The sequence below is a fragment of the Amblyomma americanum genome, chromosome 9 (assembly GCF_052857255.1).
Source record: "Amblyomma americanum isolate KBUSLIRL-KWMA chromosome 9, ASM5285725v1, whole genome shotgun sequence".
NCBI classification, from domain to species: Eukaryota; Metazoa; Arthropoda; class Arachnida; order Ixodida; family Ixodidae; genus Amblyomma; species Amblyomma americanum.
In genome coordinates this window covers 12,102,698-12,121,650 of record NC_135505.1, presented here as the reverse complement: position 1 = coordinate 12,121,650, position 18,953 = coordinate 12,102,698, and the positions used below count along the sequence as shown (strand labels likewise).

Sequence of the window (18,953 nt, the reverse complement as noted above, 5' to 3'; positions counted from 1 at the left end):
AATATTTTCACTTGTATTATTAACGACATCAAGGTAATCGTCGAAAGTCAATAATGAAAAAAAAGCATATTGTGGCTTGCGCTGCCAGATTTTTTTGCTATCATCTAAGTCTAACTATAAACGATAGCTGTGAAAGTCATTTACAGCCTGCGATAACGACTGTCTGGACCCACCGAGTCTCAAGCACTGAAATACTTTCTCCTAAATTTCTTGACTCTAAAGGCGAATGTACGAAAGGCCAATGTGCCTCGATTGGAAAGCATGCGACTCAGTCATATGTCAGACACCTAGCGACATACTGCATCCCTCAATGCCCCCGCTGGCCGCATACTGCTCCAGTTCCGGAAAGAGTTCCCGTTGATCTCCTTTCCGGGGTAGAGTAGGACATGTGCCCAACTATATACATGCTGAATTGTCTAAAGACGAAGTGGCGGACCAGTTTGTTGCACATGCCTATTTGACTAGAGCGCGCAAAAATGAACGGGCAGAGACTGGAAAGATATCAAAAAGCGCTTACTTCAGCCGCCGATGTGCAGAGTCAAAAGACCGTTGGTGGTTTTAGGTATATTAACAACTACCTTCCTATATCAAACTTGTATGGTCCGTGCACTGAGTCATACATATTTGATACTATGTATGTATTTATGAAGTGTCTTAAACCCCTGATCTTGAACTTGAAATCCGTGTCAACTACTTCATAAGATTTCTAGTCATAGGCCTCTACTTTCTAGCCATTCATGTTTGTTGGGACTACAAACTAAGAAAAAAAAAGAAAAACATTAGCCCTCTCGAAGTTAATGCAACGAGGCATTGTCTGGTGATGGCTCAGCAATGCCCAAAAAAATCATGCAAGGATCACCTTGAATGGGCCTTGTACAACTAGATGTCCCGGCTCAAAAGTTCGGGCTTTCCCTGCACGCTTTTGTTTTCCGTTGTTGAATGCATGACAAGAAACATGAAAAAGCTGTGTTCCAAAAGTAACGTGCATGTTTGATCTCAGAGAAGAAAAGTGTCAGTAATTCCGTAATTGCATTCTATCTCTCACAACCTGAGAAAAAGAGATAAACAAGTAGGTGCGGAAGTGGTCTTTTCGGCAGGCAGGCACGCAGGTAAACTTTAATAAAAATCAGAGGAATGTTCCTTGAGGCTTGTGGGTGGGGTCCTCATTCCAGGGCTCAACTGGTTTGAGCTGTCAGACGGACCTGTTTTACGAGGGCTCTTCGCTCCTCGATACGATCGCTGGGGAGCATCGCCTCCCACCGCTCAAATGACGTGTACTGCGTCGGTAAGTGTTTCAGTGTCGCTCCGTATCCCCACGAAATGTGGAAGAGTGTTGGGCGGGCATGGCACCATGGAGATGAGGGAAAATGTTCGTTTTGGCCTGATGCCAGGAGATAGCGTCCTGGGTGTCTAATTTTGTGTGAGGAAGACGGTATTTTCGGCGCTGGAACTCTAAGCGTTCGTTGTACGTGGATGGAATAGGGATGAAACGGAATGCGCTGGATGGCCCGGTCGGTTGATTGCTGCTCGAGCTAAAGCGTGCGCCGTTTCATTCACCTCTTGTCCCTCGTGACCAGGGGTCCTCGTAATCTGGTGGGGTTTATTGAGGGGCTGGGTACCCATGAGTCAAGCGACATGTCTTGGGACGCGTCCTCGCAGGAAGTTTCGGCAGGCTTGCTGTGAGTCGATGATCACATGAGCGCTGCGCCCTTGCCCGTCGCAGTGCCGTATGGCAAGTGCAAAAGCGGCGGTTTCTGCCGGCGGTGGAGAGACTGCTATGACGGAGGCTGCGAACACCGGGGAGAATTCGGAATTTATCGCTGCAACCGTGTATTTATTATGTCCGGGCATGCCGCGGCGTCCACACACCGCGCCGGCTCAGAAGGCAAGTCGCATGCGTAAGTAGGAAATTGTTGCTTTGCGCCTGCCGGTGAGGACATATTTGAACTTGTGCTTCAGCATTGGAGCTAGATTGATTTTTGATTTTATTTCTTTGTAGTTTCTGCAGGGAGGATTGAGAATCTAGGGCTCGTATGCCCGCTGTCGTGATTACACGCCTAAAAAGGGCGTGGCCGGCTTGTGTTTGTTGGAGTCGGTCTGTTTGTGATGTGAGGACTGCTTCCTGGATTTCGGAATATGTGTTGAAAAGGCCAAGAGGGTGAAGCTTTTCTGTTGAGGTGCTCGGCGGAAGATTAAGCGCCATTTTATCTGCCCCTCTTATGGTGGTTTCATTCTGCTGCTCTTCCTGTTTCGTAGTCAAGTGAAAAATACTGATATCTATGTAGCCTAGATATCAGTATTTTTTTGGCGGACGTTTACGCGATCAATTGTATAAATGTAGGTGCATTGCGTGGAGTTAGTGCTGTTGAAGTCAGCGCTTTGTAGTTTCTTCTCTGTCCACCCCCCCCCCCCCGCTCACTTTTTTGCACATTGGTCAAACTACTACCAAGCGTGATCGATTGCATAATGAGCTAAGTGTTTCGGCGCTCACCAGATACGGAAGAATAAAGTTGTACCACGATACGAGGGCCTAAGGTAAAGCGAGTTTTCGTGGGCTAGCGGCAAAGGTGGAAAATATTCGGAACGTTCCGTTGCCGAAAGTAAATTCCTTTCACGTCATCAGCCTGTTCTGTGCTCGAAAATTTTGGTCAGCGCTATCGGATTCGCAGCAGTGACTAACTGAGGAAACAAATAACGCCCGTCCTATTTTATTGCAGCAATTTTCATCTCTGTTCTTGGCGTAAGCGACGAGCTGCAAGTTGCAATGTATGTGCCAACAGTAGCCTTATGCTACTGGCCAACGTGATCCCGTGGTTTAACATCATCATCATCACCATCGTCAGCCTGACTACACCCACTGCAGGGAAACGGCCTCTACCATGTCTCTCCAACTGTTCTTTGTCAGCTGCGCCCACCCTATGCCTGCAAACTTACTTGTCTAACCATCTGCCGCCCCCTGCTACGCTTGCCTTCTCTTAGAATCCACTCCGTTACCCTTAAGGACCAGCGGTTATATTGCCTTAATACCCATTATATGCCCTGTTCAAGCCCATTTCTCCATCTTGATCCCAACTAGGATGTCATTAACCCGCGTTTGTTCCCTCACCCACTCTGCCCACTTCCGGTCTCCTAACGTTACACCTATCATTTTTCTTTCCATGGCTCGCTGCGTTGTCCTTAACTTAAGCTGTACCCTCTTCATTAGCCTCCACGTTCCTGCCCCGTAGGTGAGAGCGTTAGATACAGCTGTTGTACACGTTTCTCTTGAGGGATGTTAGTAAACTGCCGTTCATGATCTGAGAGAACCTGCCGCATGCGCTCCACCCCATTCTTATCCTTCTAGTTATCTCGCTCATGATCCGGATCAGCTGTCACTACCTGTCCTAAGTATTCCTTTACCAATTCCAGCACCTCATTGCCGATTGTAAACTGCTGTTATCTTGCTACACTTTTGAACATTCTCTTTGGTTTTCTGCATCTCCATTTATAGACCCACCGTGATGCTCTGCGTGTCTAACTCATTGATCATGATTTGGGGTTCAGTTCCTGAGTGACTCAGCAAGGCAATGTCATCAGCGAATCGCAGGTCATTTAGGTATTCTCCATTAATTGTTATCTCGAACTCTTCCCAGTTCAGGCCTCGGATTACCTCTTGTCAACAGGCGGTGGACAGCATTGGCGAGATCGTGTCTCCTTCCCTGACGCCGTTCCTTATTAGACATTTATTGCCGACTTTATGGAAGACTATGGTAGCTGTGCAGTTTTTATATATATATCATTCAGTATTTTGAACTAAGGCTCTTCTACGCCCTGATTCCGCAGTGCCTGTGTGACTGCTGAGGTTTGCACTGAGTCGAATACTTTCTGGCAACCAATGAAGGCTATATATAGAGGTTGTTTATATTCCCCACATTTTTCTTTCACAAAAGTGATAGTGTGAATAAGATCTATTGTGGAATATCTTTTACGTGGGCCTGCCTGATCATTTGGTTGATTAAAGTCTAAGGTTGCCCACACTCTATTATCGATTACCTTAGTGAATACCTTGTAAGCAGCCGACAGTAAGCTGATTTGTCTGTAATTCTTCAACTCCTTGGTATCTCCTTTCTTATGAATTAATACAATGTTTGCGTTCTTACAAGCTTCTGGTACGGTCGAGGTCATAAGGAATTGCGCATACAGGATGGCTATTTTTTTTTAGCAAAATATCCCATCCGCCCTTCAACAGATCTGCTGTTACCTGATCCTCATAGGCAGCTGTTCCCCTTTGCATTGCTCCTATGGCTTTCTTTATTTCTTCTGTCGTTGCGGGATGACACATTGCTGTGCGCTATTGTCTCTATGATTAACGTTCTGATTACATTGGATACTGACAGATTGGTGTAGAACTCTTCGGCTACTTTAGCTACCTTATCCACATTGCTAATGACATTGCCCCCCTTATCTCAAGAGCTGGATGCTGGACGAATGGAAAAATGTGCTCCTATTTGCGTTTATTTCCGATTTGGTTTTCGGTGAGACCAGATTCAAATATTATGAACAGCATTAATGGAAGTTATGTAATCTGCTGAGCTCCCAGAATTTACAGCTTCTTTATGCAATGCTCAACGACACAATGTGTCGCTTCTTCTGAAATGTGGTCAGGTCATTAAGATTGTTGCGGGCGTTATTGTCCATCGACTATTTAATAACTGCAAAGCACAAACGTGTAAGTAAGGGTTTTGTTGACCATTTCTTCTTGGCTCCAAACATACGACATTAGGGTTTGAAGGCTACGAGAAATATGCGCCTTATTTAATTGAAGGTGTTGTCACGTTGCCCCCGGCATCAAAACCTGTTTTAAATTACAGTATACTGACAGAAACCCAATTGTTAGGTAAAGAAGGTTGAGATGTGTGGGTCATACCCCTCAAGACGATACTTGAAGATGGCCGTTAAAGCCATTCAAGAAAAAAAAAAATACTCCGCGGACAGTGAATGTGAGTCGCGCACCCGGCGTATTTTGGTGAAATGGGAGAGTCAGCTTTATGGCCTTTCCGACCCTCAGCGCCGCACGGTTTCCGAAAACACTTCACCCAGGCAGGCTACAGGCGAACCTTCCACTGGGACCACGTGCGAGCTTTCGCACTGAGCTTTCAGGGTGTTAATGGGCTGTTTGTTTTCACACCTAAGATGCAGCGCTCGTGAGCCATGACTGGTGGGGGTGGTGCGGGCGCGTACATTTGTTGTTTCGTCGCAGCGTTTTGTGCTTGAAATTCTTGCGCTTTGTTGAAAGAAGCGCGGACACCTCTGATTGGCTGGAACCGATATCCAGAGCGAAATGGACGGAATGCGCGGGACAAAGAGAGAGCTGGGGGGTTGTCTGGCAGCTGCTGAACGAGACGAACGGGTCGGACGGAGGTGAGGCTGACGGAGGACTTGCTTGAGGTGGACTCCGGCCTACTGTGTAGCGGAAGGCAGAAAGATCTCTTCTGGTGCGGGTGGTGGCATGATTCCGCTAGCCTCCGAGCGTTTACCGGCGAGTACCGTCTCTCCGATCATAGGAACGTGCCGTCCGGTCAACAGGAACATCATGAATGAATAACAACAACATGCTTGTTTCATCGCCAGTTCCACATTAATATACCAGTCAGAACATGCAATAAGGTTATCTTGTTCCTTGGAGTTGAAAAGGTTTCTGTCTCTGGAAAACCAGTGAAACCTTCCTGACTGTTGGGATGTTTTGCAACGAACGCGGAAAAGAGCTTGACTGCCACCACGCGAAATTCGTCAACCGGCAGTTGAAAGCGATCTCATCTAGGAAGACCAGGCCGCTTTGAATGGCCATCATGGCATCTGGCGGAGCAGTTTGACGATGCGACGTTGTGACCTGTACTCCCGACCGGTGTGCAGTTACTTTGTAGTAAGTTCACATTAATTGGTGACGGTTTTGAAGCAGCAAGGGCTTTCACGCGGAGGTCTGCAGCCTGATGGACCAGCTCGTAGTACTGAAAGTTTATTAGACACAGTTATGCGCAAAGGTGCCTGGAAACTGCGATCGTTTACTTACTCTCGTGTGCGAATGTTTACTGCCACATGCGGCAGTAAGCAAATGCAAAGGGTAGTGGTCGAGTATTGAGAGGCGTCAGACCTGGCTCGTTCTCCTTTCTTACCGACTGCGCGGCGCGGAACGCACAGTGACAAGAGAGCTAGATTGACGGACTGGCGCCTATGTGTTTCCGGCCACCCAACCAGTATAACTTCAACAACAAGCCTGAATCACACTTCAGACATTTCAATTTGCGTTGGTAGATATTCGAAACCAGCTTGGCAAGAGGCAATTTTTTTCTTCTATTAGAAAGTTGGGATCATTTTTAGACCTCGATTTTAGTGGCGCACGGTATCATAAAATTTCACTGCATTTTAGGGCCGACATTGTCCAATACTGGTGCGGAAAGCACATCGTGCCAAATAAAAGTTGACAGTGCGTAACGTTTTAAGCGTTGAAAACAGTGTTATTGGAAAATGTATTGCTCACAGGGCAATATCGACAATGAATTGCGATCGAATTATACAGTCACACAACTTTTAGCAGGGCACACGTGGTGAAAAGCGTTGTTCTGATTCGCTGTCAATGCGACCCTGTTGCATGAAATAGCAGGGCGAGCATTGTTTGCAACTGAAATCACTTCATTTACCAGAAAGTTCTTGGGCATCTCTATAGAAAGTTTGGTTTAAACTTGTTCGCACTTCAAATCCGTTGTACTGCGCTTCAGCGCTGCACTGTCTCAAGGCTCGACTGCATGCACTTATCATAACTGGCTCGTAGCTACCGTTCGTACCATCTACTGCGGGCCGAACTCCTACAACGACAGCGTTCCTGTTAATGTCACATGTGCGTAGTTACCTTTATTTCATGCTGTATCGAACGTAATATTTCAGCCCACAGTACCTCCAAGATAACTCTCACTCAGGTAGAGTCTGATTTATGAATCACTTCTTAAAAAAGCATGGGAGGGAGGGTGGGAGCGGTCGTGGTTGAACAATCGATTGCTTGGACTTTTTTTGTTGAAAATTTGTGGTTTTCCCGTGTAAAACTTCCCGTTTTCAGGAAGAGGGGTTGACCGCTTCTCCGTCCGAAATTTTCCCCTGCGGTCAGCCTCACCAACTGAACAATATTATGATAACTGAACGAACTAAAGAAAATTATTACATATGAAGTGAACAATATTGATAAAATTGGGAATGCTTTTATTAACAACAGATTTGATGAACAGAACAAAATATGTATACATCGCGGTGAGGTTGTTTCGAAGGGAAAAATCACATCTTCCACCTAATTCCTTCCTGAGAATCAACAATTGTATAACCTGTCGTATGGCACTCTGAGGTAGTAAAATAAACTGCATCAAAAATATGTATCGTATAAATACTGGAACATGAAAAGTATATGTACACTGGTCCTTCTTAAAGTGAAACGGACACATTGGAAGCTGTGCGCAGCGCCTGAAATACTGCTAACACTGGGCACGGTTGGCAAAAGCGGCGGAGCTGAGCACGACATCACAACCATTTTGCTTTTCGAGTAATAGTGAGCGAGCGCCTAGCGCAAGAATACTGGTAGCATGATTGCCAGCCTAAAGCACATTTTCAAACTGACACACACGATGGGACACTATAGCAACGCATGCGATAGTTCGTTCACAGACTTCATGTAGCATCTGACCGCAGCCCATTGGGGTGGATGCCGCCCACTGGTTCCCCACAGCACTCTCAAGGGACGTGTTCGCAGCACTCGCTTCTTGAGCCTCCGGGCAGTCAACTGGAAATAGAGGTAAACCGGTGGCAGTTAGCCAGAAAGAAGCAAATGGTTTCGTCGAACACTGTTACTCTCTTTACAGCGACATCTGTTCATTGCACGTTTCCCGTTTCCGCAGCGTTGGCGTGGTCACAGCGGCGCGCCACGTTGATTGTTTAGCATGCAGTGACGTCACGCATTACGTCACCCTAGTGTGCCATTGAAACCCGCTAATCTGACTGGTTAGAACGCGGTGACGTGATGAGTGAAAGCCATAGTGATGTCGCGCGCACTCTTGCTCTGAGCAGTGCTCACGGGTAACCGTCATTTTTTTTTATTCCTTCATTCGACCGGGATGCTACAGGAGTGTTCCCAGACAAATTGTTTTTTCTTTCAAAAGGAAATACTGCACAATATCACCTCCATGAGTTTGAATTCCCATGAAACGCACATCCGAGACGGTCGAACTTACTCCCGAAACCCTGCCTCCTAATTCCTCGGCCTTGCTTTCGGTCCCTCCTTCATGCCTTTCCGCATGACACAGTTAAGGCGCCCATCGAAAGCGCGACAATTACTTTGGCTTTTCTTCATGAACAGTTTTCGCACACAGGCTGTACAAGCAATACAAGCATTACTTCGTACCACCAGTGGGTACTGGTGAGAGGAATACACGGGAAAATGAAGTACATAAGGTACTGACACCGTTAATTTTCGGAGAAGTGCAGTGGTTGTCCGAAATATAACTATATTAGTGAGGTGCAGGCCAACGTCATACTGCAGAACAAAGCTCGTCTCGATTTGTCAGCAGCAAAAGCTGCATTAATTGATTTCACGCTCCAAGTCCTGTCCAGCTTTGCAAAAAACTGCAGAAAATGTTTACTACATTCCACTCAGTGAGCCAGCACGGATATGTGCTACGTAGAAAACGACGATGAGCTAGCAGTGCCGCGAAACGGAGTCAATGTTTCACAAGTGTTTGGATGTGCAAGACACCTTGGCCAATACCCCTTTGTGGGTATGCGCCGCTGCAACAGAAGACAACAACCACAACGGAGCTGGGTCAGCTGCGAACCGACGAGGAGGAGGAGGAGAAAGACTTTAATGGAACAGGAGAGGTCTGCCTGGTTGTCGGCCCGGCATGCTACTCCAGACAAGGAAAAAAACAACGAACGATTTTGCTCGTAGTTGGTACCCATCAGTTAGTGCTTACGCACTAAAGATCTGCCGCACAGAGCCTTCTAGCATGACTTTAGTTTTAGCTAATTGGTTGTAGAATGACATCATTAGCGCAAACGCGTACTGGCGCGAAAAGAAGGAGGTAAACACGCACAAGACAGGAATGGCGCCATATTCCAGCTGAGTTTATTGTTCGATAAACCCACTTTATAACCACACGATCCAAATATCTTGAAAAGAACTTGAAAAGATCTTGAGAAGATTCTCATAAAGTGTTTTTGGTACCAAGCTTGGTGAGTGCGTTTTGTTTGCGCATCAAAACTTTTTCTATCTCATGCTGACAAGATTTTTTTCAAGGCAGCATTCCGGAATGTCACAACGATTTCTCGCTTGATTTGCTTGGAATGTGCAATATTGAAAGGCAGTAGCTCCTCGCATCAACTGGGGTTGTAGGACCGACATACAAGACCGTCCTGCTTAGACACAAATCTAAAGTCAAGAAACTGCACGCTATTATTTTGGGGAACTTCTTGCGTGAAAAGAAGGCCCTTAGATTTTCCGGTAAAAATAGTGACCATTCCTTCAAGGATGGCGCTTGGTTTCGAGCCTGCGCGCTTGGCGAGCACAATTAGATCGTCGTCCACATATCCGAATACCCTAAGAACGTTAGAGGTCAATAAAAACCAGCCATTAACCCGTTTAGCAACACACTATAAAAAAAAACGTTACTCAAAATAGGCATGAAAAACAGCGCAGCAGACGGGACCAAGAAAACAAGACACAAACACGGGCGCTGTCATGCAAAGAATGTACCAACTAGCCCGGCTTACTCCTTTGTTCAAAATGCAAATGCCATCACATAAAACTGAAGTGAAATAATTGAGCATATTACATCAAGCAGAGCGGGCTTATCTGCGTGTGTGAGCCGTCTGCGTCGCTGTCAGAAAAAAGAGATTAGTTTTCTTAGCGGATCACTGACAGCGTTGTAATTCTTGCTTCTGTCGTTTAGGCAGGTATCTCTTTCGATAAATCACCATTTTGTCGTTTTTATCTTTTTTGCTTCTATCTGTTGGTGTGTATCTTTGGCTCGTGTGGTTATAAAGTGGCTTTATCGAACAATTAACTCAGTTGGAAGTTGGCGGCAGTCCTGCCTTGTGTGTGTTTGTCTCCGTCTTTTCGTTCCAGTACACGCTGTTGGGCAAATTATGTCATAGAAATCTTACTCGCTGTTTAGCGACCCTTCTTCCAAGAAGTGGAGAAGTATTTTGGAGACAAATTTCGACGGCTTGTAAGCTTTGAGAACTTGCGTGTTCACATAACGCCAAGGTTGCCGACGTGCGCTCAGGGAAGGTTTTCGAGGTACAAGAAATGGTGGCCTATTTCGTCTCTATATTATAGTACGGGTCGGAATGATGTTTGATGAGCGCCGAAAATTGGCTAATTGTAAGACGACGGTCGTTGGAGCCGCAAACTGTACTGTTTGTATTGGTAGCAGCAAGACTGTATTTGAATTTAATGCGGTGTTCGTCTTTGTGGTAGGGGTGCGGTTTAGCGATGGAAGATTTAGTGAGTGAGGAAACGATGTGTTGGCCTAAAGCATAGCTGGAAACCCTGTGGAATGAAAAAGTTCCCTCAGAAACTTAAATTTTGTGAATTCCTGCCCATCCGAAAGCACGATTTCAGGCTTTTTTTTCTGCTCCGGGTACACAGAGACCGAGGCCGCACGAGGAGGAATTTTGTTTCTGGTGCGAAATTGGGACATATGCACTGAATACGATCTTGGGCCAAATATTCCTCGTTAACATGACGGTAACGGCCTCGCGAAGTCATAAACATTTGGAGCCAGCAGAAGTGAAGCCTCGAAGACGCGTTCCCAGTGTGTGAGAGTGGCAAGCGACCTCTCCGCCGCAGACCGATAGGCGTTGTCTTTTCCGCCGGAGGAATTGGGTGCACATCGCTGTGGGCAACTATCTGCGGTACGTCAGATGATCACGTGATAGTACAGGACAGGAAAAATTGTCATCTCCAGCTACAAACAAAGCGATTATGGGGCATTTAAACGATTTGTTTTGGCCGGTTCTTACACATGCGCTCTTGTATGCAGTTTGTCATGTGGGCAAAGTCATTCCTGTAAAGTTCACCTCAAAGAGCTTGCAAAATAATAGAAACTTTACTCGTTAGCAACCAGCTAAGCACTGCGATACGGCTGCAGATGAAACCAATATTGCTTTCACGAAAGCTTCGCAGTTAAAGAGTTGAAGAAAAATTCGTCCTGGTTCGGGGTTAGAACCCGGGACCGCCGTATGTCCGGAGCAATCTCTCTACCAGCTGAGTTGCTCAGGAAGTAACAACGCAGACTGATGGGCAAGTGGGAATGGCACTGTGTCTCGTCTCTTCTTCCCTTGTCCCTGTGCAGGTGCGCTGTTTCAGCATTATTAACCATGATGGCTAGCAGGTGACGGGGCGAGGCCTAATTGATCCTCGAATTGAAGCGGAAAGGCGCTGGTCCGAGGTGTTAGTCCCCTATATCGGACTTTACTGAATACCTTTTATGGTATTCTTCAATCGCACCAGTTCGAGTCTGGAGAGGAGGAACCCATTTTTGCAGAAAAGCGACCCAGACAATGTCATAGTTTCGCGTCTGAACCGCACAACGGATCTATCGTTTTCAGGCTCTGCCTTTTCCTAAATTCTAGGGTGCGAGCTCGGACTTGTTCTGTGCTCAAAAATATGGCAGAAATAGTGGTTGCTTTCTCTGCTTCCCATTTTGGGGTACAGACAGTTATTTCTCAATCTTTGTCACAGCAGTTGATTATGGCAATCTCAGCTCGGAAGGCCATTCTTTAACTCGCTGCGTTTGACTTTCCCTTATGTGCATTAAACATCTCCCGGAGTCAACGGTTAAAAAGGAAATGATGAAGATTGACAGTTCACCACCAACCAGAAAAATGGTAGATTCCGCATCGTTTAATACAGAAAGCTCACAAAAGGCAGCACACGTACAAAGAATAACGCAGAGTTCCTGTATCGTGTTATTCTTTGTGTACTGTCTTTTGTGCGCTTCATCTTCTTAAGCTATGCACCAACTTACCCCAGAACGTGTTCTACTGCGATTCCACATGGTGACCGATCAGCATGGCTAAGGAAGCAAAACATATTTGGGGTAAGTGGCACTATGTTTTCGGCATTTGTTCTTGCTGCGGTTGTACCCACAGACAACTTTTTTTAAGAGATGTTCGAGGTACCGTCTCTGCCACAAGTAACGAAGAAACAGTTTTTTTTTTCCACCATCTATCGCATCCTTTTAGATCTAAATCTTGGCAAGGCAAGGCGAACCCTTGTCCTCACCTTTGCATGTCTTTTCGCCCTCAGCCGCCGCGGTGGCTGAGAGGTTATGGCGCTCGGCTGCTGGCCCGAAGACGCGGGTTCGATCCCGGCCGCGGCGGTCGAATTCAGATGGAGGCGAAATCCTAGAGGCCCGTGTACTGTGCGACGTTAGTTCACGTTAAAGAATCCAAGGTGGTCGAGATTTCCTGAGCCCTTCACTACGGCGTCTCTCATAAGATAAGTCGCTTTGGGACGTTAGAACCCCTTAAACCAATCAAGGCAATTTTCGTCTTCAGGATTCCTGTGAACCCTTCACCACACAGCTGAGAAGAGAGTCAAGTTGTTTGGTTACTTCTGGTAAAGACTGCACAAGAATTGAAAATATTTGGATTTTCGTCGAAAACGAAAGACCAAACTATGCGCCATGGCATAAACTATACTCTATAACTGCCAACAGAATACGTATCTTTAAGAACTGTGACGTCGAAAAACTGAAAATTTGCACATTTTTTAGGTTACTGTAGGTCCGTTACGGTGTTTATGAGTTACTAATAATCTAACCACAACATTACAACAATTAACAAAGAGCACAGGAATATTTTCAGAAGACTACTCGACAGCACGACATAGTATTCGTCAGCATCATCAGCCTGACCATGCCCACTGCAGGACAAATGCCTCTCCCATGTCACCTGCAATTAACACCTGTCATGTGTCACCTGCGTCCACCCTATACCCGCAGACTTCTTTATCTCAGGCGCTCACCTACCTTTCTGTCGCCCACTGCTACGCTTGCCTTCTCACGGAATCAGCTTCGTTAATCTTGAGGACCATCGTTTATCCTGCCTTCGCATTACATGCACTGGTCACGTCTGTTTCTTCGTATTGATTGATTCGTATTGACTCGTATTGTCGTTAACACGCCTATCTTCCCTGATCAACTCTGCCCTCTTCCTATCCGTTACAGTTGCACCTATCATAGCATAGTTACATAAAATATAGAGATTACGGAAGTATGTGCAGAATGCAACGATCACCTACATAAATCCTTCATTTTACATAGCAGTGCACTGGTGATCGGCAATACATTCCAATTTTTAAGCGATTGCCCATGGCGCCAGGCGACAAGTAATCAGGGTTAAATCAAAGCAGCGTAATTATGCGATATAAAGCGATGGCACAACATCCAATAATATTTTCAATGCCAAATTAGTTCCGCCGCGGTGGCGCAGTGGTTATGGCGCTCGGCTGCTGAATCGACGGACGCGGGTTCATCCCGGCCGCGACGGGCGCATTTCGACGGAGGAGAAATTCTAGAGGCCCGTGTACTGTGCGACTTGAGAGCACGTTAAAGAACCCCAGGTGGTCGAAATTTCTGGAGCTCTTCACTACGGCGTCCCTCATAGCCTGAGTCGCTTTGGGACGTAAAACCCCCATAAACCAAACCATTAACCAAAGCCAATGCCGAAGTAAGGCTGAAGACCACTCTAATTGTGAATAATAAACAAATAAATTGCTAACAATTACTGAGTGGACTGACCTGCAGCTAAATTTCGTTTGTACATTATGATATTTTCTATGACGCTGAATTACCCCCCCCCCCCCCCCCCGAATGCAAATGTTATTCCGCACTCACGCTAATTTGTGGTTTTTTCACACAGCGCTTTGCCGAACCAGTCTTGGTCACGAGTTTGCGTAAATTTCCGACGATACGCAAAAGTGTTTTGTGCAAGAGCCCACTAAAGTAGCTTTCGGTGCCAAGATGCCGGCGCATGCTCATTTCTGCTTGAATTCTAAGCGCTCTAAGAGGCAATGCAGCTGCATGTGCAACCTACCCGTGCAGTTATGAAAAAAAGTGTGTGGAATGCTGTTACCGGGGACAAAAATATACTCTGCATGGTCAAGCAAAGCAGGTCAGCCAGAACCGTTCACGCATAAGGGGGCATGCGTGCTCCATGCGCTGGAACAAACGGCAGGTGGCGAGGGAGCGCTGAAATAATTCCCCCCCCCCCCCCCCCCCCTCCCTTGTGGATCTGCATCCCGTACAGTTTTTCGCGACTGTGCGTCTCAATAGTTGTGCTCATGCTATTTTAACCCTTGAAGGAACAAAATTAAGCCCAGTTGTAGTCGACTACCAGACGAACTGGTGTCCGAATCTTGAATAAACAATGTAGGCACAGATACACATGAAAGCCACGCTCCGTTGCCTATGGCGTCATCGACGAAAGCATCAAAAGCCCGTGTCTGAGGTTACGTTACGGCAGACCGCGCCAGGAAGCGGACGCGTGGTTGCAGGGAACGGGGTGCTTTAGGCTGCTTTTCTACTTTAATTTGACGCGACAGGAGCGATTGTGCTGCGGGGCCCCTTGGTTGTTTATGTCCACAGAATAATGATTACATTCCAGTGAGTAGGCGCCCTTCCACCAGGATTGTACTTATCTCGACAGTGACTTAACATTTGCGGAGTGCTCGTTTCGTTTTTGCATGAGAAATATTCCGAGCTTGGTTGCAACCGTGTTTTGGCTCCATTTCAGGAAAATTCTTTGATTCGCTCTGCTCCGTACACACGAAACACTACAGTATCAGTTAACCAATTCGAAACTGCTTCTTCAGGCGCGTCCACCTCACGTTGTGAACGCCTTCACGCATCTGCGATGAAAGCGTGAAATTTCGGATTGACTGGATCCTTTACAGGTGTATTCAATTCCCTGTGTGCTGGAAATTGATTGTTGTCCGAGCTGCATTTAGTCCAAGGAAGTCTCACTTCAATACTGCGCAATCAAAGGCCAAATGGGAATATAGAAGGCGTACAGGACTGATCTTAAAATTGTTGAACTGGAGAATACATGATGTAACGAGTCAGCCCGTGTGAGAAAGTTACGGAAGGATGGCTATAAGAACATAGGAATACCTTAGATAGATATTAAACGTGAAGGGAAGGGCAGGGAAGTGACCTGACAGCGTTTTGCCGTGTAATTCTTCGACAGTCTCTGTTGCGCAGCAGTTAACTAACCAATATAAAAAAATCAGTAACATCACCAGTGAAGCGAGCCTCTGCCTTTTTATGTCAATATTCGTGCCAAAGGGTAATTTTGCGCAATAAAAAAATTGTTAAACACGCATTAACAGGAACTTTTAAAAGTGATGAGGAAAAGGGAATGAAACGCTGTTTCATTTTATGATTTTGGTTCGTTTTGTGTCGCGATATTTTCGTCACACTGTTCGCGAGTTACACACGTGCCACTACATAGGGCTTATGAACAACTTTTGTTTGCGAGCCAGCTCTCAGCCCGCGTTTTTAATACCTTCACGTCCGCTGTTGCTGTGCGCTGTGTGCTCCCTAATGAGTACGAACCGAATGGTCAATCTAGCATTTTACTTAGGAGAGGATTACTCGTCTTTTCTTGGGCTAGTTGGTTTTTCATGCTGTAGGTGTTTGCAGCGCACACGAAACACGGACGGACAGAAAAGGGAACGAAACACAGCGCTGACTTTCAACTGAGCTTTATTGGTTTAGGCGGCACGTGTCTTTCAGTGTTTTCCATTCTTGTTTTTTCAGGGTTTTTTTATCTAGAGTATCAGTGATTTTAGATGGCACATGTAGTAGGACGTTTTGACATCTTCTGAGTCACATGTTAAAAATTTTTGTATAAAAGTCGCTTATTTTTCCAATAAAGCTCAGTTGAAAGTCAGCGCTGTGTTTCGTTCCCTTTTCTGTCCGTCCGTGTTTCGTGTGCGCTGCAAACACCTGCAGAGAGGATTACGTGAAGAATAACTAATTACTCGCTGTTAGAAAGAAATGAGCCGCGCGGTAGAGTACATGGAACTGTAGATCTGCCGCGCAGTCCCGGTGTGACAAGCACATTGTTGTTCGAAATACGGACGGTAGTCTGAACAATCTATGACGGCACAATTAGGCACGGTGGACTTTCCCTTTTCCTGACATTTATCATGCAGTGCATGCAGTGTCGGCTGGAACGGATACATTGCGACACACAATCACAAATTAACGAAATGGACAGTACGCCATAGAGGAAACGCTGTACGGAGGAAAAACGCCGCCAAAGTTACTTTATTCTGTTCACCAATAGAACACACCCAGTGAATTTTAAGGAGCGAAGCTGATCAAAAGCCTGTGCAGAGCTCGTAATCACTGCTAAGCACAGCCTATTTGAAGTCTGTAAGCGAAGTGGCGCTGTTTCTTTTCTTGTTGTTGCTGTTGTTCAAACTTTGAGTCCAACCACGAAAGCGTAGCTGACATTTAATGTTTGTTTAGACGCGCGCACTTCATCGCGCAAGCTACTGTGCACCTTTATAAATTATTACCAGCGCCATCCAGGGTATATAGAAGCTCCTTCAGCATTATCGGTCGCATTTCACTGCAAACTGGACGATGGATCTACCCCACACCTGGCAACAGTAAATTCCTGCATCTGTTAGGAGACAGCAGTCACAATGGTATGACTTTGTTTGTAAATTTGCGGGACAATTAAAGAAGATATTAGCACTGAATGCATTCGAAAATTATCAACGCGCAGAAATATTCGACTCTGTGTTGAGACACGTACCTTTTATTTACACACTTAATTCAAAATTGGTGAGCACGATGGTAGCCGCATCAGGCAAATAAATAAAACCTATTTCCAACGGGACCTGCACAATGCACTAAGTCATGCGCTTCCAACCTCTCTTATGGAGTCAACAGCGGCAAGCGTTGTCACCTCTATTTCTTGCGCGTGTCACGTGAGCCTAAGCTCCAGTACAGACGGGGTTCGGCCACTAGGTGCAGTACAACCCTCTTCTACAGCCTGGATTTCCGTGAATGCGCAGGCAGGCAACACCAGCGCGTCGAGAACACCACATTAGCATTCATGGCGAGCACTGCTATGTAGAACTGGACCGAAAGGCATTGCAGTAGGCGACAGGCAGTACTACCGAAAGGCAGTACTAGGGAAAGATAGACGAGTACTTACGCAGAGTCAATATCCACGGCATGGATCAATAACACCGTAACAAGGAATCTCTCGCTGGACTACGCCGCAGGCCACCAAGACGCGAGTTCCCAAAGCACCTCCTGTTCGTCTTCGACGGCGTACATTTCCTTCTTCGGAGAGACTCCCCCGAGGGACCCTCCATGAGCAGCGTGAAGGATGCTGTTTTCATTGCTGCTACTGCTGCTGGGCGACGAGGCAGACTGGACAGCGACAGGCGAAGGGCTGGCGTAACGCCCGCAGACGGCGGGAACCCTGTTCTCCTTTGGAGCACCGTACTGATCGTTCGAAGACGCGCCTGACTGACGCCTCGTAAGCTCCAGGAGCTCCTGGAGTTCCCGGATGTACTCGACAGCCGACCTGAGGGTCTCGACCTTGCTCAGTTTCTTCTGACCCGTCTGCGGCACGTGCTGGCGCAGAGCGTTGAAGCCGTGGTTGACGAGTCTCACGCGGTTCCTCTCGCGCTCGTTGCGTCTAGCCACGGCCGCCGTGTAAGGAGCGGCTGCCGCTAAGCAGGATGACACGCCGGCAGCAGCCGTCCTCCCGGCCTCACTAGGGCACTGGTGGTGGTGATGGAAGAGAGCGATCCGGTCGGGCTTCATGACACCCCTCTCCGCGAAGGCAGTCGCGCGCGTACTGACGACCCGACCGCGCGGGGGCAACTTGTTCGCTGAGAGAGGAGGGTGGGGGGCTGCGCTGAAGAGAGAGGTGCCGCCGGTGTTGCCTTTGCCCCTTGCACTTTGCGTTTGTACTTTCTTTCTGTGGCCATTACAGCTCCCTGCCTTGTTGTGGCGCGCGTTTCACGCGCGCACGCGACAGCTTTCACGGGGTAACGGCGTACAATGGCACCTCCTCCACTGTTCTCTCCCTCGCCCCCCCCCCCCCCCCTTGTGCCCACCCTCCCCTCTGGCCTCTTGCCCACGTCTGCACCCTCGCTCGCGTGAGGGAACGAGCCTCCGCCCGAGTTCGTCCAATAGCGGCGAACTTTTGAGGGTATGCCTGCTACGTGCTGCATTGGGGTCTGCTTTCTGGAGGTACGTCCCACCGCCTCCTTCTGACTGTACGCGTGCTTAGACGAGTAGGGTCGCCGCGCCACGAGTGTTCGTCCCGAGTTAAGAGATGGCAGCACATTCTAGAGGCGCTCATGAGCGATGCATTTCTCGCAGTTCCCGCCGCAATTGTGCAGGCAGATGGAGTGTGCGTGAGATGGACTAAATTAAAGCCCGCATTCAGGTCCACTTTAACGGCTAGTTATGAGAAAAACACGACTAAAGAATCTTGGAAGAGGTGTTAACGTTAAAAATTATTCATTTGCTGTAAGTGGTGACTACGATGTCGTCGCGGGTGAGAGGAAGGTACATCCGAGCTTTGAATCATCTGAAGGGTATAACATAACTACTCACCGAGATCTCTTCTTTGCCTTCACAAGAAATGTTAGAACTTCAGGCCATCTTGCAAGCGAGACGAAAATAGGCATAGCAGTAGCCTTTCATTTTATAAAGAAGCGCTACACCTCCCGGCGGAGGCAGCCTCACAAATAGCTGATACCGTGCGACAAACACTGCACTGCGATAGATCATCGTTCACGTAAGAGATGGTTTGGAATATGCACAGCAGGTATAAGCTAAAGGTATTGCTTACTTTCAGAGATAACGCGTAGTCGTGCAATCTGCTCTTCTTCG

The 18,953-nt window shown here is 47.1% G+C and overlaps 1 protein-coding gene across 1 annotated transcript; it reads right to left on the bottom strand.

Annotated features, from left to right (window-relative positions):
- Positions 1-7,224: 7,224 nt before the first annotated feature.
- Positions 7,225-17,892, bottom strand: LOC144105695 (achaete-scute homolog 5-like). Its single transcript, XM_077638800.1, has 2 exons — positions 17,254-17,892; positions 7,225-7,801 (listed from the first exon to the last, which is right to left on the bottom strand). Exon 1 carries the CDS (start codon positions 17,871-17,873, stop codon positions 17,313-17,315), a length of 561 nt encoding a protein of 186 aa, XP_077494926.1. The 5' UTR covers positions 17,874-17,892; the 3' UTR covers positions 7,225-7,801; positions 17,254-17,312.
- Positions 17,893-18,953: the final 1,061 nt, after the last annotated feature.